Source organism: Hemicordylus capensis, chromosome 5 (assembly GCF_027244095.1).
Source record: "Hemicordylus capensis ecotype Gifberg chromosome 5, rHemCap1.1.pri, whole genome shotgun sequence".
Taxonomy (NCBI): domain Eukaryota; kingdom Metazoa; phylum Chordata; class Lepidosauria; order Squamata; family Cordylidae; genus Hemicordylus; species Hemicordylus capensis.
The window spans coordinates 259,048,900-259,074,274 of NC_069661.1; the positions used below are offsets into that span (position 1 = coordinate 259,048,900).

General features: G+C 57.2%; 1 protein-coding gene across 2 annotated transcripts; it reads right to left on the reverse strand.

The window, feature by feature from the left end:
* Positions 1 to 1,356: 1,356 nt before the first annotated feature.
* Positions 1,357 to 23,493, reverse strand: GARIN1A (golgi associated RAB2 interactor 1A). Of its 2 annotated transcripts, none has more exons than XM_053251606.1 (6): positions 22,894 to 23,493; positions 17,607 to 17,797; positions 13,285 to 13,540; positions 8,721 to 8,836; positions 3,128 to 3,213; positions 1,357 to 2,089 (listed from the first exon to the last, which is right to left on the reverse strand). In XM_053251606.1, the coding sequence occupies exons 2-6, from the start codon at positions 17,741 to 17,743 to the stop codon at positions 1,854 to 1,856; spliced, it is 831 nt and encodes a 276-aa protein (XP_053107581.1). In that variant the 5' UTR covers positions 17,744 to 17,797; positions 22,894 to 23,493; the 3' UTR covers positions 1,357 to 1,853. The 2 variants fall into 2 exon arrangements, with proteins under 2 accessions (XP_053107581.1, XP_053107580.1); XM_053251605.1 differs by lacking the exon at positions 22,894 to 23,493 and adding an exon at positions 18,283 to 18,544.
* Between the last annotated feature and the right edge of the window lie 1,882 nt (positions 23,494 to 25,375).

A 25,375-nucleotide genomic window follows, 5' to 3' on the forward strand; every position in this document is an offset into this window, starting at 1 on the left:
AGGTCCAGAAAGAAACCTTCAAGGAAACGGGACAGAACGGGTGCCCTCATACTAGGGAATTGGAACATTCCCCTTCTCGTAATCTGGTAAGTAAACCTGTATGTCATTTATGCAATGCTCCTGCATAGGAATAGGGAGGGAAGACCCGGCCAAGAGGTTCACGCAGATGAGACAGTAAATCTCTTCTGGAAAAGTTTGTATGGTTATGTGCAAAAAGACAAGAGTATCTCTTCTAAACAGCAATGGGACAAATTGTGGAAATGGACGTTGGACGTAACCCCCCCCCCCGATTACCTGATGTGCCTTGTAATCCCCCACCCCTGAGTTACAGTTCTGCCTGCATATACTTCATAACCTTGTGGGTTTCCAAATCCTTGTGTGTAAATCTTTGTAGATATATGATGTACAAACAACCACTTTGTATATAATTGTGCTTTGGCAGCGTACTGTATGCTTTGGTAGTTTGTTGGTTCAATAAAATTTTTTTGTCCTATTTAAAAAAAACACAATCTTGTCCTATCCTGGAGATGCTGCCAGGGAAGGAACTTGGAACCTGCAGATGCTCTCTTCCCAGAGTGGCTCCATTGTCCCCTGAGGGGAATCTCTTCCGGTGCTCACACTTCTCATCTCCCATTCATATGCAACCAGGGTGGACCCTGCTTAGCTAAGGGAGCAAGTCTTCATGCTTGCTCCCACAAGGCCAGCTCTCCCCTCTGCCTGTGTTGTGACACCCTCACATTTTGGATGCCTCTGCAAGGCACATGCAACGGTATCGCACTCCATTGCAAAAATAAAACCCAAAAGGCGGCATGGGGAATGCAAAGGGCCCCTTGCTGTCTGCAGGGCAGGGACTGCGGTGGCACCACACAGGCACTAGGGAAGCACACTTGGCAGACCCGTCTGACCCTGTGATGGGGGTTAACCTGGAAAGCAGCCCAAGTGGGAAGCCGACATCAAGGGGTTGCAGCCCACACATTCCACCCTCAGGGCTGGGCCCAGGAAAGCCCCCCCCCAGCAGCTTCCTCATCATGTCAGCTGCCCCAGGCAGGGCGGTCCGTGGGGCTGCTGGGCGGGCAGGCAGGGCGGCCGCTCTGGGCCCCCCTCTTTTAACCCTCATGCCAATTAACTGGTGGTGCCCCAGGGCAGCCCTGCGCCAGCGAGCCCTCCGCCTTCCCCAAATATTTGCTCTCGCCCGTTGCCGCCGGGCTCTTTCCCTCCCCGGGCCATGCCGGCCTGCCCATCATCAGGGCGGGGGCTGCCCTCTCCGGCCCCCACGCGGCGTGGCCCTCCTCCTCCGCCCAGCCTTGCAGAAAAGAGCGCCCTCTTTGCGAAAGCAAATCACCTTTTATTCGCGGCCGAGACCTGGCGGGGCGCGGGGGGGGGGTGGTGGCAGCTGGAGCCTTGTTGCGCCCTCGAGGCGGCCTATGGGGTTGGCCAGGCTGACTCCCCCCACGCCAGCCCCACTCCTTGGCCCCAAACACTAGACGAGTGTGGTGGGGGCTCCCCAGAGCAGGACCCCCCTCCGCAAGGCCACGCGCCCCCTCAAGTAGTGCTGGCGGGAGATTCCCCACGCCTCGCCCCACCGGACGAGATCAAGACCGCAGAGAGGCTGGCAGGGCCGCCGGGAGAGGGACTGCCCCCCCCCCGCTCCTTCCTCCTGCCCAGCCACGCCAGCGAGAGGAGGCGGCGGCAGCAGCAGCTCGACAGCCCCTTCCAGAGAGAGGCACTGACAAGCCAGGAGGCGCCCCCCCCCCCCCCCCCGGTAGCGGTTGACTGCTCTCGGGCTGCCCGCGGCTCTCGCCTCCGCCGCGCCGGGCGCGCCCCCGTCCTCCTCCTTCGGGCGGCGGGGGCTGCTACTTCCAGGACTCGGCGGCTGCCACCAGGCTGCTGAGCCGGCACAGAGGCTGCTGCCACGACGGGGTCTCTTGCTGCCACAGGCCGTGGCTGGTGCCGTCCAGGCAAGGCAGGAGGTCCAGGTCCGAGCGGATGGAGCCGTACTCTTCGCTGCCGCTGGAGGGCGTCCCTGGCAGCAGCCGCGCTTTGCACTGCGCCGCGCACACCCCGCGGGGCGGCAGGTCATAGTAGAGGACTGCGAGGCAGAGCAGAGAAGAGCGCGGTGAGGGCGGCAGGACGACCCCCGCCCCCCGCCCCCCCTTGCTCCTGCTGTAAGCGGGGGCGGGCGGGGGGGGGAGAATCTGGCTGCACAAAGCGGCGGGTCGCGCAGAACAGATCCGCCGCCCCCTGAAAGCCTGCGCGCGCGCGCTCGCCCTCATCCTCTTACTCGGCGGCGGGGGCTGCTCCATCAGCGTGGCTTGTTGGGGAGGAGTTTGTTTCGGTGCGTGGAATGGGGGAGCGGCGGGGCACCCCCTGATCGCTAAAGGGCGGCGGCGGCGGCGGCAGCAGCAGCAGCACCTCCCTCCCTGTCGGGACGGGAGGGGGGGAGGCCGTCTACCCCCGAGTCCCTGCTGCAGCTGCTGGGCTCTCCTTGGGCTCTCTCCTCCCTGGGTCTGCTGCCGGGCCAAGCAAGACCGTTGGAACTCTGGGACAGGATGGCGGCCACCCACGACTCCACGTCCACCCTCCCCCAGCAAGTTACTGGTCTGCCCTGCTGCAGCTCCCGGGGCTTTGGAGGCCATGCCGAGCCTTGGGGAGAAGCCGTCCCTCCCCACCCCCGGGCCCGCTTCCGACGGCTGGACTTTGTGCTCGCAGCCGTGACCATTCGGGTTGCTTGGGGTGAAGCCACGAGGAGCTCGGTTTGGCTCCACCTGGTGGAGACTCTCCGCAGGGACACTCGATGCCTCTTGCTTGGTGGGTTTTTTTTAAACTGAGCCCGACCAGCCGTTCGAAGCCCAGGGAGGGCCGCCTCCTGGGATGGGCAGCTTCCAAGCCTGCTTATCCGGACGGAGACCCTGTTAGTCAGAGATGCTGCTGGGGTCGGGGAGGGGCTCAGCCAAGGGCCCTTCCGCAGGCAGGCAGGCAGGCAGGCAGGCAGGCGCTTTTGCTACTGGGCTCCTCCAGACCCTTCTCCTATGCTTTCCCCTGGCACATCCGATACTGGACGGCGGCGGCATTTAGGGCCAGGGGACGCTGGATGCTGGGAGGGAAGGTGGCTTGTGGGGCTTCGTACCTTCGAGGTCATTGGAGACAGGAGAAACGTCTCCTTGGACTTGGGCATCTTCTTGGTTCTCGCTTGGAAGTCCCTGAAAGGACACTCTGGAGGGGAGGGGGAGGCACAGAACGACGTATGAATATTCTCTGTTACTTAAAACCAGGAAGCCAAATGGACCCATTTCAACAAAGTTCACAGGATTAACATCACGTTCACAGTACAGTTTGCTATCTTTCAAGTTGCACAGAATTCTTCTTTAAGCTGGATATTCAAAACAATCTTTTGAAGGAAAAAAAAAAAGACGTTTCTGAGTCAGGGCAAGCCCCAAGGTTAAGGCCTTATCTGTCATTAAGATGGTCGTGGAGCCAGTGCCTGAAGCAGGGAAGTCACTATTACAGGGCCAGGGGAGACAGTCGTCTGGGGGCTCACTGCCTTTGCCCCCCCCCCAGGCAAGTCACCTGACTGACTCCCCCAGCTGTGCACCCGTCCGGGCTTCCTTCAGTTGTATTCATCCTCCCAAACTGAGGTGAGTGTTAAGACCTGGAGCTACCAGAGCAGCATGTCTTTCTCTAGTACCATTCAATGACTGGCATCGTCCTCAAATCTTATCTCTGGGCCAACTACAACCTTGCTACGCCCCTGGCCTGCAGTTGTGCAGGGGGCTCCAATCCACATTTACTCCAAACTAAGTTCAGAAGGGACGGACTCCCAAGCAAGCATGCACAGGGCTGCAACCTCAATGACAGCCGGGCAACTGCCAGAACTGAGGGCTCCCTTCACATTTGCTAATATAAGGGCTGCTCGGTTGCTCTCTGGGGAGTCACAGCTCTATGCAGACAGGGCATCCAGGTACTTCTGAGTGCAATCTGGCTTTTCTCAGAACCCCCCCCCACACACACACACTTCCTTACAGAACCACCAATTCTGGAGGGCACACATGGGGCCACCCAGTCCAGCCCCCAGCCCTGGATGTGGACACTTAAGTTTCTGTAACGCATCAGAAGCCACTCCAGCCTTTTCTGGGAAACTAGGAAGGAGATTCTGTGGCCTCTCCCTGGTCCGCCTTCTCCAGCTTTCTGAATGGCTCTAACCAATGTTTAAGCTTACTTCAAATCTGCATCCCTGACCTGCAGACTAATTGTCACTTGATCAATCCTCAGCAAAGAAGATGAACAACTTGCTTCCCCCCCCCCCGCCCTGGTCTTGGGGCTGCCCTTAGCTCCCTCCACCCACCTCCCCCACCTCACTGGTTCTTCTGCTCCTGCCAAGGCTGGCCTGGGAATGTGTCAGGGGTGGGGTGGGGTGGGGTGGGGGTGGCAGCTTGTCTGCAGCTTCTCTCGGCAGCAGAAGACCCAAGCAGAGATCCCCGCCAGCTCCCTGGGGTTGGGCTGCCTTTCACCCTCGGTCCGCTCCATGCTTTGTGGCAGCACCACCACCCCATCCAAAGCACTCGGCCAATTTCCCACCAAGGCCGTTCTGTCAACAGAGGGAGCGAAGGCGATGGAGAGAGAGGGCTCTGTGGGGGTGACCTGCAGTGCCTGTGCCCACTTTCTGTACCTCCAGCAAGGCTAATCTGGCTGGTCTGCTGGAAGGGGGCGGGGGGGGGAGCGGCCTTCTACTTCTACCCCTGGCCTCCTGGGGAGGGAAGCGCACGGAAGAAAGCGATGGTTAGGAGCAGGAGAGCCCAAAGGCATTCTGAACCGTGGGAACTCCAAAATCACTTCCAGAATCTTCCCAAGAAGGGTGGCCCTGAGGGAGGAGGACAGCTACAGCCGGCTCTGTTAGGTGAGAAGGAACGTGACGAACCCTTCAGGGATCCTCCAGCACTCCCTCCATGAAGTGGAGGAGAAGAGAAGCAGGGTTGGGGGCTCCCTGTGAAGAAGTAGGAGGGTGGCGGCCAGGTGCCGTCTGGGGCTGCCAGGTGCCTGGATCCAGAGGAAGGGGGCCACAAAGCCCAGTGAGAAGGAGGACCCCCTTCTTCTTGCTCACCCACTTGGGAACAAGTGACACTGCCCGGCGCAGCTAAATCCAAGAGAGTGAATGATGCTATCCCAGTGAAGAGAGCATCTGGGCAAAAGAAAGAGGGGAGAAGGAAATAAAGACAGCTCCATGTTTGGAATCTACAACACCCTTGGCCATGCCGAGGATAGGAAGGATGAGTTGCCCAGCTAAGTGGACAGGGGCGGGGCGGGGGGACAAGTGGCCCTAGTCAGCCCCACCAAAGCATCCCTCCTGTGTTGTTGCTGGTGGTGTCTCCTTTAGGGTTGGGTTTTTTCTTAAGATGGTGAGCCCTTTTGCAACAGGGAACTCTCTTTTTCTTAATCTCTCCCGCCTTGAAACCTTCTGTTGAACAGGTTCCGCTACCTTGATATCTGCTGGGAGACCAGCTCCACTAAGCAGCAGATCTTCAAATTCCTCACCAGCGGCCTTGCTGACAACTTCCTCTTTCAGAAGGTGGAGGGAGGAATTGGCAGTCCTTGACTTGATCCTAAGCCATAGGGAAGAGCTGGTCAAGGATGTCAAAGTCATGGGAACTTAGCAAGGAAAACTGGAATTCTTGACCTTATGGGAAGCTAATGGTGAGTGTAATCAAACACGTACCGTGGGCTTCAGAAAAGCAGGTTTTAATGTGCTCAGAGAAGCATGAAGAAGGATTTGATGGCTAGAAAGAAGGCCGAGATGGGTGGGAATTCCTGAAAGGGGAGTTACTAAAGGTACAATCAAAAGCAATGAGAGAGAAAACTGGAAGACATCCAAAGAAGCCCATGTGGCTAGTGAAGAGGTGAAGCCAAAAAAAAAAAAAAGGATATGTCACCAAGGGCAAAGACAGCCAAGGAGCCGAGACTTGCAGGAAGAGCGTCAGGAAAGGACAAGCCGAGGCTGGCAGGGGGTGCCATGAGCAACAAGGTGGGCTTTTTCAGGTATGTTTGAAGGAAGAGGAAGGACCGGGGGATGGGCCTGTGACAAAGAGAAGGCCAGATGCCCCCTGAATGCCCATTTTGGCTCTGTCTTCTTCTTCTCCCCCAAGGGGAACTGCATTCCATCTCCAATCAGGAGCATGCAGAACAAAGGAGGAGCAGGACTCCAGTCCAAGATTGGTCAGAAGCTGGCCAGGAAGGAGGGCCTCTTGGCTTTATAGGAGTTCACGTATTCAGGGCCAGAGGACCAGCATCCTGGGAGGGGACTAAGGACAGTCTGATGCACTCTCCCAACTCAGTTGATCATCTCTGATTACTCCTGGGGAGTGGGTGAGATGCCATAAGACTGGAGGGGAGTTGATTTCCTCGTTGTTGAAGACTGGGGCAACTAGGAGGGCCTGGGAAACTGCAGACTGGAGAGTCCAAAGGTATTCGGAAAGATGATAAAGCAGTCTACATGCATCTCAATGATAATGCAGTGATGTGTAGAAGTCCGCATGGATTTGTTAGAAATAAAATCTACCAGACTAACCTCTCTTTTTGATCAGGTTAGTGGACTGTGGACATAACTTACCTTGATTTCTTTCAGCAAAGTGTTTGACAAAGTTCCCCTTGATATTTTGGTGAGCAAACTGGTTACACCAGAGCCAGATGATCCCACCAGCATCAGGTTGGAAAACCAGACTCAAGGCCTGCTTACCAACAGCTGCTTGTCAAACGGGAGGGAGGCTTTGAGCTCCGTCCTGAGTCTGCTTCCCTTCGACATTTTATCTGCGGCTTTTGGGATGAAGGGCCAGAGAGAAGACTTTGATAGGATGGAAAACTGGGCTGAAAGCAACACCATGACATTCAGCAGAGTGAGATGAAAAGGTATGCACTTGGCCAAAAATTAAAAAAAAATCAAAAGTCCAAAGCACAGGATGGGATGGCCTTGGCAGTCACACGTGTGAAAAGGAGCTCAGGACTGCAGCCAACCACAAGCTGACTGTCTACAGTAGGATACAGCTGCAACAGAGACTAATGCGAGTTTAGGCTTCCTTAAAAGAACCAGAATTTCCAAGTCATGAGTAATATTGCCAGAGGCATAGCAAGGTTGGAGTGGGCCCAGAGACAAGATTTTAAAAATGCCCCCCCCCCCTGAAGCTCAGCTCATGAAGTAAAGAAATCTTTAATGAGGCTAAACAGTGGTAACAAAAAGCATAGTAAGTGTGTGTGTCTGTCTGTCTGTCTATCTATCTATCTATCACCTATGTGCCCCAATAGAACATCATCCTAAATTATTTTTGAAAAAGTTTTGTGAATTGTGGACGATGCAAGTCATTTAATAGTTCTAGAGAAAGACAAGCTATTCTGGTCGCTCCAGGTCTTAACACTCACATCAGTTTCGGAGGATGAATACAACTGAAGGCAGCCCGGGCGGGTGTGCAGTTGGGGGAATCAGTCATGTGACGTGTCTCTGGGGGGGCCCCCAAGGCAGTGGGCCCCCAGACAACTGTCTCCCCTGGCCCTATTATAGTTACACCCCTGAATATTGCCACTTTTTTCTGCATTAGCCAGACCTCATCGGGCGTACAGTGCTCAATTCTGGGCCCTGCACTTAAAGGACATGCTGAAAAATCGAAGCAGGTTCTGAGGAGAGCAAGGAAAATGGCCGAGAAGAGTGAGGGGGGACGTCATGATGGCACTTTGCCAAAAGCTGAAGGGTTGCCACGCAGAAAGGGACAAAGCCTCGTTCTCTGCTGCCCCAGCAGCACTGATGGCTGTAAGCTGCAGCAGGGCAGACTGGCTGGACATCCAGAGAAATTCTTAAGAGCAGTCTGATAGTGGGACCAGTGACCGGGGGGCGGGGGGTGGAGGTCATCAAGTAGCAGCTGGCCATGTTTCTGTCAGGGATGCTCCAGCCCAGGGATGCTCATTGCTGGGTCCCCAGATGTTAGTGGACTTCAACTCCCATGATCCCCAGCCCCAGTGAACTTTGGTTGGGGATGATGGGAGCTGAAGCCCAATAACATCTGAGGACCCAGCCTTGGGAATCCCTGCCCCAACCTGTGATACTCCAGAGGCTGCTGAACTGCAATTCCCATCATCCCTAGCAACAACAGATTGTAGCTGGGGGTGACGCAGTTCAGCAATATCTGGAGGACCCCAGGTTGGGAACTGCAGCTCCCATCTCTAGCTCTGGGCTTGTGGTCAGAGGGACCCCTCCCTTAGTAGCCTACAAGAGTCTCCTGCTCGGCAGATGGGTGGGTCTCCTGTGTTTCCTGCCCGTCTAAAGGTGAAGTGTGTGCCACTGAGTTGATTTCGACTCCTGGCACCCACAGAAAAGCCCTGTGGTTGACTTTGGTAGAGTACAGGAGGGGCTGGCCATGGCCTCCTCCCATGCAGTGTGAGATGATGATGATGCCTTGCAGCACCTTCCTCGATCGCTGCTGCTGCTGCCCATTCCAGTCTAGGTGTTTCTCATAGTCTGGGAAACAGACCAGCGGGGGTTCGAACCAGCAGCCTCCGGCTTGCTAGTCCAGTCATTTCCCCGCTGGGCCCTTCCAGCCCTGTCTCTGATGGGCAGCAGCAGAGCCTCGTCTCTTTGGCCAGAGAGAGGCTTCCCCCTGCAAGGGGTGCCCCTGAACCAGCTCCTGTTGCGTGTGCAGCAAAGGCTCCCCCCCCCCGTGGCTGGCACTGCAGGGGCCACTTACTTTCTTTGGCTCTCTTTTCTGCTCGAAGGCTTTCCTGAAAGCTGGGAGAAGACGCCCGTCATCTTCCGCCCCACGCTCCCCATCACACTGGGGCTCTGCGATCCCATGTCGTACAGCTGTGTCCGTGGGGGAGAAGCAGAGAAGACAAGGCAGGAGCGTGAGGGGGGGCTCTCCTTCCCCTGCCGCTGCGCCCCACCAGATCCACCGAGCTGAAGGCCCCCCCTCCGGTCTTGGCGCTGCGGCCTGGTGGGGGGGTGCTCCTCAGCAGTGGTGCTGCTGCTGGTGGGTGGATGGGGGGGGGGAATCCGACCATAACTACAACCAATATTTATACACTGCTTTTGAACCAAAGTTCTCAAAGCGGTTTACATAGACACAAACAAACAAGATGGCCGCCCTCTGTCCCAAAAGGGCTCAAAGGAGGTCAGGTGGGCACCATAACAGCCACTGGAAGGATGCTGTGCAGGGGCTGGATAGGGCCAGTCGCTCTCCGCTGGCAAAAGACAAAAAGAACTGCCACTTGGAAGGGGCCTCCTGGCTCAGTTATCAAGGGAGTCGCCTCCCCGGAGGAGCCGGACAGGCCCCCTCATCGCGCAGGGCAGGACTGACCCCCTGGACGATTCTGCCCTCCTTGCCCAGTTCTAGGTCTGGGATTCAAAACCGCCCACCCAGGAATGAGCTTCGGTGTCTGCAGGCTGGACTGGTGGCCTTGAACTTCTCACGGGTCTTTTTAAAAAGTGCCCCTTCCTTCCGTTTCCAGATGCCTGATGACCTGTATTCCTAGCCAGGCGTCCCAGAAGGGCGGCCTTGCAGGCAGCTGGCAGAGAAGCCCGGGAAGTGCTGCTGCTGCGCCCTGCCCCTGGGAAGCCAGGGTGGTCCTCGAGGGCGGAGGCCACCTGCCCGACCTATGTGTGCTCCTTCATCCCAGGGCCTGCCAGGCCAGGCCACGGCACTGCTCTCCCGAGTCTGAGGGTCTCCGTGCCTTGCCTCCTGCTGGCGTCCCTCCCTCCTCCTGCCTGGGCCCAGCGATGCCAGCAGGCACTCTGGGACTGGCAGGTCTTGAGAGTGTGTTTGGGAGGGAGGGAGGGAGGGAGGCTTCTCTCTGGCTCTCCAGGCAGAGTCTCCAAGAGGATCCTGCACAGACCTCCCTGCTCCTCATAGGAAGGAACATCGGAAGCTGCCATTGGTCTGTCTAGCTCAGTATTGTGTCTACCCAGACTGGCAGCATCTTCTCCAAGGTGGCAGGCAGGAATCTTGTCTCTCAGCCCTATCTTGGAGATGCTGCCAGGGAGGGAACTGGGAACCTTCTCCTCTTCCCAGAGCGGCTCCGTCCCCTGAGGGGAAGCTCTTGCAGTGCTCACACCTCTAGTCTCCCATTCAAATGCAACCAGGGCAGACCCTGCTTAGCTGAGGGGACAAGTCCTGTTTGCTCCCACGAGGCCAGCTCTCCTCTCCTCCCTCAGCCCCACTGCTCTTTGGAGCCCGGGTCAGCCACTGCCTGCTGAGTGTGTCGCTTGTTTGGTTTGCACTCTGCTTCCTGCTCACGCCAGCAAACCTCAATATTTGGACCCTCCCCGGAAGATGCAGGGCAAGAGGTGTGCCTAAACAGCACATGCTCCAGGCTTAGCCATCGCTTCTCCCCGCTGGGCATGGGCTGGCAGCCTGGGAGCAGCGTGCGTCCCCTTCCTCTCTCCACCGCTGCCCCTCTTTGACTGGCACGGTCAGGTTCCTCCTCCTGGCCCAAGAACAGGGGAGCAAAGCTAACTGGACAGTCCAGCAAGCCGAACACAAGGTCAGACTTTCCCCAGTGCTTCCTAGCAGCTGGGCAGTGGGGGGGGGGGTCTCTCGGCCGATGCTTGGCTCCCACCTCGGACTTCTAATGGGCTGGAGCCACATACAAGCCCTGAAGGATGCTCATCACAGCCCGAGACACCACTTGCCCAGAGGACTTGTCAGAGGGTGTGTGTCGCAACACAGGTCTCCCTCCTAGCTCCAGAAGGCCGGAGACCTCCACTCCACCCACAGGGCCCTGAAGGGGGGCCGTGCCTCGCTTTGGTTACTGAATGGGGACAATCCCTGCTTTTGCCATGGAAGGGACAGAGCTATCCAGCTACAGGCCTAACCCCTTTTCCACAGTAGGGGACCAGCTCAAACCAGACCTACCTTTAGACAGGTAAGTTCAGACCCACTAAGCAGAAGGAACCTCCAGTCTGGAGGGAAAACCTCAGCCCTGGATTGGATAAGACCAGCATTACATCAGAGATGTGCTGGCTCTTTCCATTGGATAGGAACATAGGCAGCTGCCACATACTGAGTCAGACCCTCGGTCCATCTAGCTCAGTATTGTCTTCACTGACAGGCAGCAGCTTCTCCAAGGTGGCAGGCAGGAATCTCTCTCAGCCCAATCTTGGAGAGGCTGCCAGGGAGGGAACTTGGAGCCTCAGATGCTCTTCCCAGAGCAGGTCCATCTCCTGGGGGGGACTATCTTACAGTGCTCACACATGTAGTCTCCCATTCAAATGGAAACCAGAGCAGACCCTGCTTAGCTAAGGGGACAAGTCATGCTTGCTACCATGAGACCAGCTCTCCTCTCCAAAAGGAGAGCTGCCTATCTCTGGAAGAGTGAGGAAGCCTCTCCCCACTCTAACCATTATAAAATAGGGGGCAATAACACCCCCCCCCAGCACAGTCATGGGTTGCCAGCAACCAGGCACCAAGTCTGCAGCTGCAACAGTGCCCAGAAAGGGAGTTGCTGTAGAGACTGATGCTCCTTCAGTCAGCCAAGGACCTGCCTACGGCTTTCCTTACTTCCAGCTTCCCCTATTTTCCCCAATTCCTTATTTTATGTCTGTTGTGATAGGAAGGATTTGAAGGAGGATTAGGCCTCACTGGGAGGGGGGCCTTTCCTCATAAGGGGGAAATCCCAGGAAATTCAAAGCAGAAGGACCCATCCAGAGGGCTGGGCGGGAACTGCACACTCACAGCCACCACCAGCAGAAGAGAAAGCTTGGTTCTGTTAGTTAGTTCTGTCCCAAGAGTGTTCCGAGGAAGCAGCTGGCTGAGAAGCTACTGGGGAAATGGGAGGCCACCACCTGGAGGCTGGAGGCAGCAGGAAGACCCCTGCCTGGCTGTGAGTAGTAAGATAGGGACCAGTTCAGTTAGACGCGTGGGGGAAGTTGTTTTTCTTTATTGTATTGCTTGGATCAGAGTTGCCTGGTTAGTGAAAAAAATTCTATCTCTCTCTTACCATTTGCTCTATGAAAAGACAATTGTTTTTCATTGCATAGGCTTTTCTTTTAAATGTGATAATAAGCCCTTGTTGGTGAAGTGGGCTACTCTTCATTTTGGGTCTGCCTTGGTCACATGCCTTTGGAGGCCTAGGAATGTCCAGCCCCTTCTAGGGAGGGTTTTGCCACTTTACCCGCCCCCTCCCCCGAATCTTGTGTGGAAAAAGTAGTTTGTCCCACATAAAAATCAAGTGGATGGTGGCAGCCTACTGTGAATCTTTTGCAGTCAAGGATTCTTTGTTTCTTAATACATTTCCTATACTTAGAAGTGGCTTCTGTCTGGTTTAAAAGGTTCTGGAGGGTACTTGCGAAAACTCTTCCCCGCTCATGCACTACTGTTGAGTTGTTTTCGGAACAATATATTGCTGTCTGCAGCTGGGCTGTGTGGACTCTGGCTGCACAGTGCCAGTTAAGTCCCAAGCCAGTCAGTTCTTGGTTGTTGAAGCCACGACTAAGCCTGAGCCAGTGGCTTTAGATCACTCTTCAGCTGGTGGCAGCCTACCTCGAAGGAGCAGCGTGCTCCTAAATGGGGATCAGGGCAATTGCTACTGAGGGTAGATCCCAGGAAAGCATGGCATAGCCCCCGTCTCATCACAGAGGGCCTCCTCCACTGCACCTCCTGCAGATGTGCTCAGCGGTCCTGGCCCCGGCTCCTGCCCACAGCCAATGGACTTCCCTTAGGCCAATGTCCTCCTTTCTGCAGAGTGGTGACCCAAGGCCATGGCACACCTGAGGCAGGACCCTAAGTGCCACCTCCCCCGTGGCATGTCTTGTGGGAGGGGGGTGCGGGAGGCCGGAGGGTGCCCCCTGGGCTAGGAGGCAGCCGTGGCAGCCGGCCATCCGCCCTGATGCTTTTGCTAGCGCATTTGCCATCTCTCGTTTCCACCGTGACCCCTTCCCTGGGGGCCCCCTTTGGCAGTCCGGGGCCTGTGCTGCCCCCTTTCACTTGCTACCCGTCTCTTTGCTCCCTTAGCTTCTGGCTGGGGCCCTGGCCTGGGGCCTCTCTGCCCCTCCTCCTGCCCACCAATCTCTTCCTTCCAGAGGACTCCGGCACCAAACTCAGCCCAACAGACCTCTCTCCCCCCTTCACAAAGCTCTGCCGCTGATGCTCACTCCCCCCACCCCACCCGCCAAGGTCGCTCATTGCAGCTGCCACTGTCCCCACACAACCCCAGAGCAGCCCCCGACGTTGGAGTGCACCCAGAGGTATCTCCAGACGGGCCAAACCGGGGGGGGGCGAGGGGGGGCTAGCTTGCCAGCTTGCCAGGATGCCTCACCTCCGCAGAGGAGCTACTGGAAGGGCTGCTGCCGCTGGACACCAGGCTGTGGCGGATGTGGATGTTGGGGTCCTTGGTGGTGATGGAGAGGCCCTTCTGCAGGATGGTGGCCAGGCGGCCCCACAGGGCAAAGACCGCGTTGGGGTGCTCCTGGTGCAGCTGCAGGTAATACACCTTCCGTGTCACCGTCTGCAGCCGCAGAATGCGCTGGGCAGGGTTGTGGACGGAGAGCCGGATGTAGCGGAGGGGCAGAAGCCTGAGCAGAAGCGAGAGAGGCCGTCAGGGGCCGGGCCGGGCCGGGCCGGGCAGGCTGCCCCAAAGGCCCCCCCACCCCCACACACACACCCCTGCTGGGAGGGTGCCACAGAAGCGTCCCACTTCCAGACTGGGCAGCCCGCCCCTGTTTAGCAACTGGAAAGGGGGTGGATCCCTAGAGAGCCCTTAGGGATGCTGGCACACAGACTGGCCAGCAAGCCAAGGGTCCTGGCAAGTATGCCCCAGTGACAGACGTGTTGGTTACATTGGCAGACTTCATTTTGCAGGCAAATCCCTAAAAAATGTTTCCAGCTTCACCTAAAAAGACAGTGTGGTGTGTGAGGAGCCCCCCAGAGGGCTACCTATGAGGCTGAGGAGGGGCTTGGGGGGTCCTACCCATCCAGGCCTTGCAGGAGCTGCTGGGTTCCTTCCAGGCTCCTGAGTTCCTTCACCAACCTGAGCAAAATGGGGCTTCCAGGTGGAGGCAAGGACCTCCTGCCCCCTATGAGCCACACCCTGGGGCAGCTGGAGCACAGCAGCACAACTCTGAGTCAGTGCTCCCTCGGAGGTGGGCATGTGTCACACAGAGGCTGGTGTCTGCTCAGTCCATTTTGGAGCCCGCTCAGGTTGAAGCCGAAGGGCCCCGCCTGGAATGCACACAGTGCGCACACACGGCCTGGATCCTGCTGCCCAGAACAAAACTTATTCTGCCCAGAGATGAATATCCTTTAGAGAGATCACTGCTCTGAATCCTGTGGAGCTGTACGTGATGGGGAGAAAGGGAGGGCATGAGGAGGAGGAGGAGGAGGAGAAGCAGGCAGAGGGGTGGTTTATTTCTTTATTTTATTTATATGCTGCCCTTCAAAAAATGGCTCAGAGTGGTTTACATCAAACTACTGAAATTATTATTGTTTTAATTTCTATGCCACCTAACTCAAATGGCTCTAGGTGGGTCACATAACTAAAAACAGATATAAGCAAAATAGCCCATTAAAACAATTAAAAATTAAACACAATTTAACACTGATTAAAAAACCACTGACCAGGCTAGAAAGATGCATCTTTAGGGCTCTTTTAAAGGCTGGTAATGATCTGAAGCCCACCTACAGGGAACACGTTTCCCAGCCACTCCAGAGAACAGGCTTCTCTCAAAGACCTTAATGTGCAGTGGGGACCATGCCAGAGCAGCTGGGAGGGGGGCAGTGTGTGCTGTCAGGGGGCTGAAGGGGAAGCACCCAGGGAGGGGGGGGGTCCAAAGCAGGGTAGGAGGATTGGCTGCCTGCTGCAGGAGGGCTGCCCAGCGGCCTCCACCCGGGCACTGCATATCTTGTGTGTGACCAAGACTCCACCGGCCTCTGCGACTCTCCCAGCCAGAGGAAGTTCAATCTGGACTAGGCTGCCCCTGGAGCATCTTGCCACTTGGGGAAGTGGAGCGTGGTGGAAGCCCAAGGGGACCAAACAGGAGCAAAGGAGGCGCCCCAGGAGGAGCTGGGCGCATGGTTGGTGGCTATTTGGCAAGATGCCAAGAGATGCCCAGCAGGGACGTAGTGATGGGGAGGCTTTGGGGGATGACACGTGCTCACTGAGAGCAATGCTGGGGTGGGGACTCTCCTAACAAGGGGGAAAGCCCAGGAAATTCAAAGCAGAAGGACCCATCCAGAGGGCTGGGTGGAAACTGCACACTCACAGCCACCAGCAGCAGAAAGAGAAAGCATTGTTCTGTTAGTTCTGCCCCAAGAGTGCCCTGAGGAAGCAGTTGGCTGAGAAGCTGCTGGGGAAATGAGAAGCCACAGCCTGGAGGCAGCAGGAAGACCCTGCCTGGCTGTGAGCAGTAAGTTAGGGACCAGTTCAGTTAGACATGTGGGGGAAGTTGTTTTCCTGTATTGTATTGCTTGAATCTGAGTTGTCTGGTTAATGAAAATGTCTCTCTCTTACAATCTGCTTTATGAAGAGACCATTGATCTTATCGCATAATCTTGTTTAATCTAATAATAAACCTTTGTTGGTGAAGTGTGCTACTCTTCCTTTTGGGTCTGCCTGAGTCACACACCTCTGGAGACCTAGGACTGCTCAGCCCTTCTAGAGAGAGTTATTTATTTATTACATGAGTTATTTATTTATTACATTTATATCCCACTCTTTTCTTTGAGTCGACCAGAGCAGTGTACCTGATTATGCTTATCCTCACAACAACCCTGTAAGGTAGGTTAGGCTGAGAGGTAAGCGACTGGCTCAGGGTCACCCAGTGAGTTTTGTGGCTGAACAAAGATTTGAACTCTGGTCGTCCTAGTCCAACACTCTCACCACTACACCACACTGACTCTTTTACCACTTTAACCTCCCCCAGGAACCTTATATGGAGAGTAGGTTTTCCCACACCAAAATAAAGTGGATGGTGGCACCCGACTGTGAATCCCTTACAGTCAAGGATTCAACCCCAGTGAACTCCCACTGCCCCTCCTCCAGCTCTGGTAGGAGCTATGACAAAAGCCAATAAGGAAACAACTGCCTATTTCTCCCCCCACCCCGCCCTGTCGCTCTCCCCCAACCAAGATATTCTAGATTGACAGCCAGTGAAGGGGGTGGCACTGGAAGCCCCCTTGCCTTCTGGTCAAGAAATCCCCAGCAGTTGGAGCTGGAAAAGGCAGGTGTGGAAAGGGACACACAGGTCATGATCCTGCTGTGGGATTACCATGAGAAGCACTAACTAGTCATTCACAGTTTTTATGATCACCCAAGAGAGGCAATGAGGATCTTATATACTGGGATGGCAGCCCAGCCATCACAGTGGCTCAAGGAGGGTCACAATAATCCTCATTATTCAAAGCCCAGATTGCCCCGGATACCAGAAGCCGGCCTGCGGAAGAGATCTAGGCTGCAGCAAGCCGGAGGTGGCAGAGGGAGCTCGTTCCAAAGCTGAGCAGCAGCAGACCACCCCCACCCCACCCCACCCCACCCCTGGGCCTCTGCCTGCACCTTCCGGCCTCACTGGCAGATCGACTCCAGGCCCACCCTGGCATCATCCCACCTGCAAGGACACAGCAGAGCAGAGGCAGACAAGCAGCCTGCAGCACCCAGACCATGGAGGCCTTTACAGGTCACCATCACACCTGAAGCGGAGCATGAAGGCTGGAAGGAGCCAGCACAGACCCTGGAGCCGTGTGTGTGTGTGTGTGTGTGTGTGTGTGTGTGTGTGTGTGTGTGATGTCAGGTGCCCTCCCTCCACTTTCATCTTCTTGCTTCTTTGAGTTTCGGTGACTTTTAAGTCTTGTGCATTGCCTTGAGAGCACTTCTTTAGGGGCTGAAAGAGAGGCTGCCAATCTCCCCAGTAAAGGGCATCTTTGCCATGCGGAAGCCTCCCACATCCAGCCGGCCAGGCTTTGGAGAGGGGCCCGCAAAGGGGAGGGAGAGCTAAGCCCTAAGAGGGGAGGCTGCTTGGCCCGCAGAATCCCTGGCCACCTCTCCCTGCAGGCAAAGGCAAAGGGCGGAGGCTTGGGAGAACCGCTGCTGCCAGTCCAGGTGGACAAGAGCGAGCCAGAAAGACCAGAGACGGGCTCGGGCCAAGCCGGCTCCATCCATACCCTGTTTCCCTGAAAGTAAGACCTACCCCAAAAGTAAGACCTAGCAGTAATTTCTGATGTGCCACTAATTGCCCTAGTGCATTTTTGGGGGCTAAAATTAATATAAGACACTGTCTTATTTTCGGGGAAACACGGTACGTCACCCCGCCCCCCTTGCCAGAAGCCCTCCGTTGCTAGGCACAGGGCTGGCAGTGCAGGATGCTTTGCTCTTGCAAAGAGAAACGGGGAGGAAGGCGGCCAGCCGGTGGGGAGGGAAGATACACCACTGGGGGGGGGGAGCAGCAGGCAGAGCCCTGGAGGGGCCTGAAGTCCTCCTGGGGCAGCTGCGAGGGGCTCCCACAGGCTACCCTTGCCCGGGGAAGGGGCAAAGTTGGGCCTTGCACATAAGTGCCCCCGAGAATACACACACACACTCCCCCTGCTGGGGGCAAAAAGAGAGGACATGAGCCCCAATGACCTAGGCCTCCAGGCCCCCCGCGGCTTTACCTGGTCAGGTCTATGGTGGGGCACTTGGAAAACTCGTCCTCGTCGTCCCAGAGCAGGTCCTTGGCCAGCATCCTGTGCCTGGCCATCAGCAGCACGTTGGGCAGCGGGAGGCAGGGGTCCGAGGAGGTGACGCCCATGGTCACAATGGTGGGCAGGTTGGTGATGTCCACCCACTTTCCTTTCTTTGTGACCTGCCAAGAGAGCGCCCCCCCCCCCTTTTAGGGCTGGGCCAACACCCCTGACCCCCCCCCCCAACAGCCAGGCACTCTCCCAGCTGTGCCTGGAGAGAGACGCTACTGCCTCCTACTGCCTCCTCGGGGAAAGCCGCAGGAGGCTGGGAGGAGAGAGGCGGCTGCCCTCCGAGGCAGAGTCTTCCCCCAGGCGGGAGGCAGCTGGGCTTGGCCCACGCATGCGGCTGGAGCGGGAGGCCTCAAGCCCACCTCCCACAGGATGCTCCTTTGCCCTCGCCCTGCAGAGAGGAGGGAGTTCGTGTGCAGCCTCCTGCCTCCAAGGGTGCACTCCTCTGGACTCCATCCTGCCGGCCCCCATGGGTGCAGATGCTCCTGTACTGCCCCACCATGGCCTACGCCGCCAGATGCCGCTCAGCCCAGTGAGACACACACACACACACACACACACCCCGCCCGCCACCTAAGGCAGCTGGGGTGGGAGGTACCTGGATAAAGTTGCTCTCAAAGACAGCCGAGTTGGGGAAGAGGTTGTAGTCCGGAGAGTGGAGCAGCCGGCAGAGCTGCCCCGCCTCCAGCCCACGCTTCATGCAGGCAACCTCCCCTTTTGCCATGGGGCTGTTTGGGAGCAGCAGCAGCAGCAGCTGGAGTCAAGAGGTGAGCATGCCTTGGGGGACCTCCAGCCAGGCTCTGCTGTTCAGCCCAGCAGGGGGCACTGCTGAGCTGCTGAGGCAAGCAGACTGACCCAGGGCCCGCATCACAGAGGGGTGGGGCTACCTGGCTGGGGCTGTGATGTCACACTGCCAGGCGTGGCTACTTCCTTGGAAACAGCAGGTGGTGCCTAGTGAGGGCCGTAGCAACCAAGCAGACACAAGACAAGGCCAACCTTCTGCTCTTGAAAATGCGGGAAGTGAGCTTCCAAGTTGCACAGAATCCTTCAGGAATGGATGGGTCTTGGGTGTGAGTGTGTGTGCCCCGCAGATTAAACCAAAGTGCAAACGGAGATTTTCAAAGTTTACACGCATTTATTTTAAAGTGTAACAACAGCACACTGCAGAAGCTGCCAGCTCTCCAAGGAGATCCCTCTCCCCATCCTTGAGGTGGTGGGCGGGGGGAGAGGAGGGCACACGCCCTTGATGCTGCAGCAAACGCTGGCTAAAATGCATCCATGCCAAGAGCCCACACCCCAGCTTCTTCAGTCAGATGCAAGAGAAGAGGCACAATTAATCCAGCACCAAGAGGAGAGATCCTTCTTCCCAGGTCTAAAGCCTCCGTTGCCAGGAAGAGTTGGCAACGTTGCAGTTCTACCAGCAGCCCACAGGGGGCACCAGAGACCACATCCTATAAACCTCCTGGCAAGCAAGCCCCATTTCATGAGTGGCCAATCCGAGGCTCTCCAGCTCTTGCTGGACTACAACTCCCACCATCCCCAGCCGCCACTGAAGCTGTAGCCCAGCAAGAGCCTCAGGCTCCCCCCCCCGCCGCCCTATTTCCCTCTTCTCCCTCCCGCCCCCCACCAAGAAACAGAAGCTCAGGATCACAGGTGCAGCCCCACCAGAGAGACACACCATCACTCGCCAAGGGATTTGGGGATTTTAAAGAGAGGGCCACATGCCCACCTGCCCTTCTAGGAGGCCAGCCCCTGCTGCGATCAGGCCCCCAGCCCCCCAGCAGTCTCCTGCCCCCTCTGCTAGCCACCCACACTGCCAACAGGAGGGCAGCTGAAGGCGGCTTCTGTGCCACGCCTTGGCCACTGTGGCAGGTTCCAGCCCACTCAGGCAGGGACCCTACGCCAGGGTGCTGAGAGCCCCACCCACCCCCGATTACAGCCGCCCAGAATGTTGCTTCAGAAGCTGAGAGCACGGCGGGGGGGGTCTTGCACGGCCCTCACTGGGCTCCCCACTGCCAACGGAGGTGTGGGTCAGCCACCCTCCCCTCTCGGGCCCCCGGCCTGGGGTTGAAACAGCACACAGCAGCTGGGACTGGGACTCAGGTAGCCGCTGGGTGAAGCCAAGATGCTCAGGCAAGAGGTCAGGGCTCCATGGCCCAGGGATTGCACCCAGAGTCTGAGACAAAAGGTGGGGGGGGGGCGAGGGTGAGCCCGGCACATATAACCCCCCCCCCAGTGGTCACGAGTCATCAGTATGCTTCATGTCCTGCAGCAGAAAGTCAGAGGCAGAGAGTTCCAGAAGCTCCGCTTGCTGTGGGAGGGAGCTTCAGATCCAGGTTCCAACTCCTGCCCAAATAATCCAGAAGACTGGCCCCCGCATCCAAGTGGCAGGGGGCAAGCGGTGCCCCATCTTCCCTGGCTCCGCTGAGGTTCCACTGACAGCCCTCCATGCTGGCCCAGGCCTAGCAAGGCGCTCACGTGTAGGAGCCAAGGGCTTTGGGGGCCCCGAGCTTCACGTCTCCTCCCGCGATTCCCCGGGAGTGGCCGTCCACAAGGCGGCTGCCCTCCGGCTCCATCCACTGGCCAGAGAGGCACGGCACCAGGTCGCCCAGGAGTCCCGAGAGAGCCGAGAGCAGAGACAGCAGCAGGCCCACGAGACAGAGCTTAACCACCCACCGCGTGGCCTGGGCGGCAGTGCAGGCACTTGCCGGGCCCCTCGGTGGAGAGAGGACCCCCAGCAGCTGGGAGGGAGGGGCAGCACCTGCAAAGGACAAGAGAGAACTCAGGGAGCAGCAGCCAGGGGCAGATCCGGGGTGTGTGTGTGTGCAATTGTACCCCCTGTGAATCTGGAATCAGATCGGCAGATCCTCAGCAGCGTCAAAAGAAAAGGGTCCACTTCACTTCGTACTGCTAGCCCTGTCCTCTCGCATTAGCAGCCTATCTTGGTCTCCTGGGTCATGTGCGCCTCCTCTGCTCTGGCTGGCCTCTGAATTTACTGCAATTTGCCACAAGCACAATGGAGTTGCTGAATGGGAGGTGGAAGCTGGCTGTTGGGCTCCTCTTCCCCCAGGAAAACAAAAACTTTAAAAACAAAAACAAACAAACAAACCCCAGCCCTTCTCTGTTTGTTTTGTGTATGAGATTCGAGCTGTCGGTGACGGACCAGGAGAGGGATCTTGGGGTGGTGGTGGACAGCTCGTTGAAAGAGTCGACTCAATGTGCGGCAGCTGTGAAAAAGGCAAATTCCATGCTAGGGATCATTAGGAAGGGGATTGAAAATAAAACCGTTAATATTATAATGCCCTTATACAAAACTATGGTGCGACCACACTTGGAGTACTGAGTACAATTCTCTGGTCACCACATCTTAAAAAGGACATTGTTGAACTGGAGAAGGTGCAGAAGAGGGCAACCAAGATGATCAGGGGCCTGGAGCACCTTCCTTATGAGGCAAGACTACAACACCTGGGGCTTTTTAGTTTAGAAAAAAGACAACTGCGGAGAGACATGATGATAGAGGTCTATAAAATCTTGCATGGTGTGGAGAAAGTGGAGAGAGAGAGAGATTCTTTTCCCTCTCACACAACACTAGAACCAGGGGTCACTCCATGAAATTGATTGCCAGGAGGCAATCTAGGACCAACAAACGGAAGTACTTTTTTACACAATGCCTGATCCACTTGTGGAACTCTCTGCCACAGGATGTGGTGACAGCCAACAACATGGATGGCTTTAAGAGGGGTTTGGATGACTTCATGGAGGAGAGGTCTATCAATGGCTACTAGTCAGAGGGCTGTAGGCCACCTCCTGCCTCAAGGGCAGGGTGCCTCTGAATACCAGTTGCAGGGGAGTAATGGCAGGTGAGAGGGCATGCCCTCAACTCCTGACTGTAGGCTCCCAATGGCATCTGGTGGGCCACTGTGCGAAACAGGATGCTGGACTAGATGGGCCTTGGGCCTGATCCAGCAGGGCTGTTCTTATGTTCTTATGAGAGTGTCATTTGTTCCCCTTGCTTAAGCCACTGTGTTTCTCTTCCCACTCAACCCCACGAACCGTGTGTATACCGGGGGGGGGGGACTTTTAGACTTTTAAAAAAATCATTTTCAAAGTATAAGCCAAAATTGTTCTAATACAAATGTGTATATACCTACTTGTGAGGAAATTAGTTCAAATGTATTAAAACCTTTAACATGAATAAGAGAGAAGAAGAAATGCAGGAACAAGATGGATCTGGTTTTGCTCCTGCCTTTTGTTCCTGAAGATACTAAACTGCTTATAGCTCTAATCTGGTCTGTGGGGGTGAATTCCCCCCCCCTCTATTCCCCTCCTCCATTAAAGTATCTGTGTGTTCCTCTTTTTTTTTTTAAGCAACAAAGTTCTGAAAATGGCTTAAATAGCAAAATATAAGAAAATGGTTCTTTCTCAACATGTTTCCCCTTAATCACTACTATTTTATTTTGCTTTGTGTTTGTAACAGTGGCTCGTATACAATAACTTACATATTGTCTTTTTAATAAGCTTGTAATGGACTAAGATACACCAACTTCTTGAAAGTAGCTAAATGTGTGAAGTAATTCAGAAGTTGCTAAAATGAGCATTAAACATTTCCCCTCCCCCACCAAAAGTCTATTTTTATACACTTGCTTCAAAATAAGGCTTTGCAAATCAGATCAGGAGAAACTCATTTTAAACACTCCCTTGCCCTTGAAGTAAAGTGGGCCGTCGAGTCGCTGTCGACTCCAGAACCCCAGAGCCAGCGCACGGCAGCCCCACCACCGCCAGATCCCTCCCGGGAAGCGCTGCAGAACCACCGGCCTCTGAGCACGTACAGAGCGCGCCTCTCGCCCTTTCCCGACCTCCTACTAAGACGCCAAGCCTCGCCCTCGCGCCCGGGAGAACCGCGGAGCCCCAAGCCCGAGGCAGGCTCCCCGGCTGCCCTGCTCAGGGTCGGGGGCCCGGCCTCGCCTCGCCTCGGCCCCGCCACTCAGCCGCGCGGCTCGAGCCTCGCAGGGGCAGCCCCCGCTGCTGCCCGAGCCGTCTGTGCTCCCTCCAGAGGGCGGGGACCTGCAGCACAGCCCGGCGGGGGGTACGGACGCCTTGCGAGGGAGGCGCGCGGGAGGGGGGCGCGCGCGGCTGCGGCCCGATGGTGATGCACCCCGCCGCCGGCACCACGATACGAATTCCGCCATGCTTCTGCCGTGCTGCTTACCCAAGGCGGCCCCCCGACCCTGGAGCTGCTGCGGCTTCTGCATCCCTCCTGGACGGGGCGGGGCTCCGAGTGGACGCTCCTTCCGGGCAGCCCCCGCCCCGGGCCGGAGGAACACGGGACGCCCGCGCAGGGCTCGGCTCTCCGGGAAGGAGGGAGCGCCGCCGCCGCCGCCGCGTCCTGCTGCTCCTCTCGTGGGCGCTGCTGGCTCTCGCTCGCTGCGGGGCCAGAGCCACGCTGGGCAGCGGCTTGCGCGGGAGGCGCGGCGTCCTGCTCGCGGTCTCGGGCTGGCTGGGCTTCGAGGCGGCAGCAGCCGCCGCCTCCTGCGGGCTTGCTTGCTTGCTGCTGCTGCAGCTCCTGGCGCCCCGAGGAGCTTCCAAGCGGAAGTCCGCCGCGGGAGACGCCAGCAGGCAGGAGGGCGGCGGGCGCTCGGCAGGAAGGGTGGGCTGGCTGGCTGCCTGCCTGCCTGGCTGGAGTTTTGTCCTGAGTTTGGGTCCTCGGGTGGGAGGGCTCAGAAGAAACGCCGCCTGAAGGCTCCACCAGGCGCTTCCCGTGTCAGCTCCCAACAGCCCTGCTAGGCCGGGACTGCGAGCGAGGGTGGGGGGGCGGCGCGTTACCTGAGGCCACCTGGGAGGGCTTTCGTTCTCACACACACACCGCGCGCCGCCATCCTGGCGGAATTCGGGGGAGGGGAGATCGGGGAGGGGCCGCCAACGTGCTATGCAGGGGCGGGGGGCGGGTAGAGCAGAGAAGCAGCACAGGGCTGGGGAGAGGAGAGGAGAGGCCCTCGTGGGTTCTCCAGTTCAAATCCTGCCCGACACGACACCTTCCTGCCCCCACGCGCGCTCCCCAAGATCGGGGCTTTCCTTTCGCCCACCTGGGCCTGAGGGCGGCTTCCCACTTGCTGCACGTCCGTGGCTCGAGGCAGCCCGCAGGGGTTTCCCGGGGCTAACAGCCCTCTCCTCCAGCGGCAGCTGCTGCCCGCCCGTGCCGGCCTCCCTTTGCTTCTTGACGGCCTGGGCCCCGCCTTGCACCTCCAGCCAGCCCCAGCACTGCCCTCAACTCTTGCGCCTGGGGCGTGTGCCCCCACATCCGAGGGAGGGAGGGAATGTGGGGGAGCCTCCTGCGAAAGCCGAGAGGTGGTGCAGCGTAGCTGAGGAGGACGTCCCTTCTCCCCAGCCCTTTCCCTGCCAGTGCCCTCGGGTGCAGAGGCGTAACTATAGGGGGGGCATGTGCCCCGGGCGCCATCTTTTCTGGTCACGTGGGGGGCACCGCCATGACCAAATTTTTTTTAATTTTTTTTAATTTTTTGTTAATACAAATGTTTCCTGCTCAGTGCAGCAGCGCTGCAGCAGTCAAGGGAGCGTATCAGTGCCCCCTTCCCCACGAGCGGTCCCTTCTGCGCTGCCTGCGCCCTCCCATTGCTTTGCTGGCGCCTGGCGGCCAGTCAGTGGCCTGGCTTGGCGGTGGCGGCGGGCGCTTGTGAGGAAAAACCTAAGTATAATGTAGTATGTTGGGGGGCGGCGGCGGTGGGGGCACGTGGGGGGGGCACCATTTCAGTGCTTGCCCCGGGCGCTGTTTTCCCTAGTTACGCCTCTGCTCGCGTGGCCCTCCCTTGGGAGTGCTTCTTCTTGCATCCCCTGCCTCTGGAAGGAGTCCAGCAGCCCCAAAGCAGCATCGAGCACAAGGGGCCTGGACTGCTCCGAGGAATCTCTCTGGCTTCCACCCGCAACATTTGCCAGTAGTGCTGCATCCCAGGCGATGAGGTGGCTTTTCGTGACTGCTTGCAGAAACCCCCAAAGGAGTCCTGCTGCCTGGCCATTTCCACCAGGGTGGGCCCAAGCGGGCCCTCTCTGGCGTGGGCAGGGGGCCGAGAGTGCTCTGGGCGGCAAGGTCCGTCTCCCCCCACCAAAGGAGAGCAGCTCCCAAGTCTGGGGGGCGGAGTCCAGCAGGCCGCCACCTCCTCTTCACCAGAGAACCCCCTGACTGCTCCTTGCACCTTTCACCCCCAGGAGAGGAGAGCGGGTTCAGGCCTCCCTGCATTCCTCGCCCAGGGCCAGTTTCCTTGCTCTTGGCACCTGCTGCTTGGAAGAGAGAGGGGCCATTCATGCCCCCCCCCCGCCGGGCCAGGGGAATGCAGGGGGGGAAGGGGCCCTTGATCCACAGGTGGTGCCAGCAGAACAGGGGGCCCTTGCTCCTCGCTCCCTTGATGCCCACCAGCAGGGTTCCTTGGGCGTCTTTCCCAAACACTTCCTGCAGGCTGCATCTGGACAAAAGTTTTAACTTTTGTAAACCGCATAAACCCAGGCTTTATGTAGCCCCCAAAGCAGCTCACAGTATTAAAACAACATCTCATTTTAAATAAACAATAATGTCCATTTCAGGAATCCACTACAAATCAACACAAATCACAAAAAGACTTGTTTGCCATAAAAAGGCTGGATGGGGCAACATGGTCTTCATGGTCCACCAGAAGATGAATAGG

Coding starts and splice junctions, on each gene's coding strand:
- GARIN1A (XM_053251605.1), bottom strand. CDS start 18,408: ATGGCAAAAGGGGAGGTTGCCTGCATGAAGCGTGGGCTGGAGGCGGGG. Junction 13,541..17,606: donor CCCACCATAGACCTGACCAG/GTAAAGCCGCGG, acceptor GCTTCTGCTCAG/GCTTCTGCCCCTCCGCTACA. Junction 8,837..13,284: donor CCAGTAGCTCCTCTGCGGAG/GTGAGGCATCCT, acceptor CCACGGACACAG/CTGTACGACATGGGATCGCA.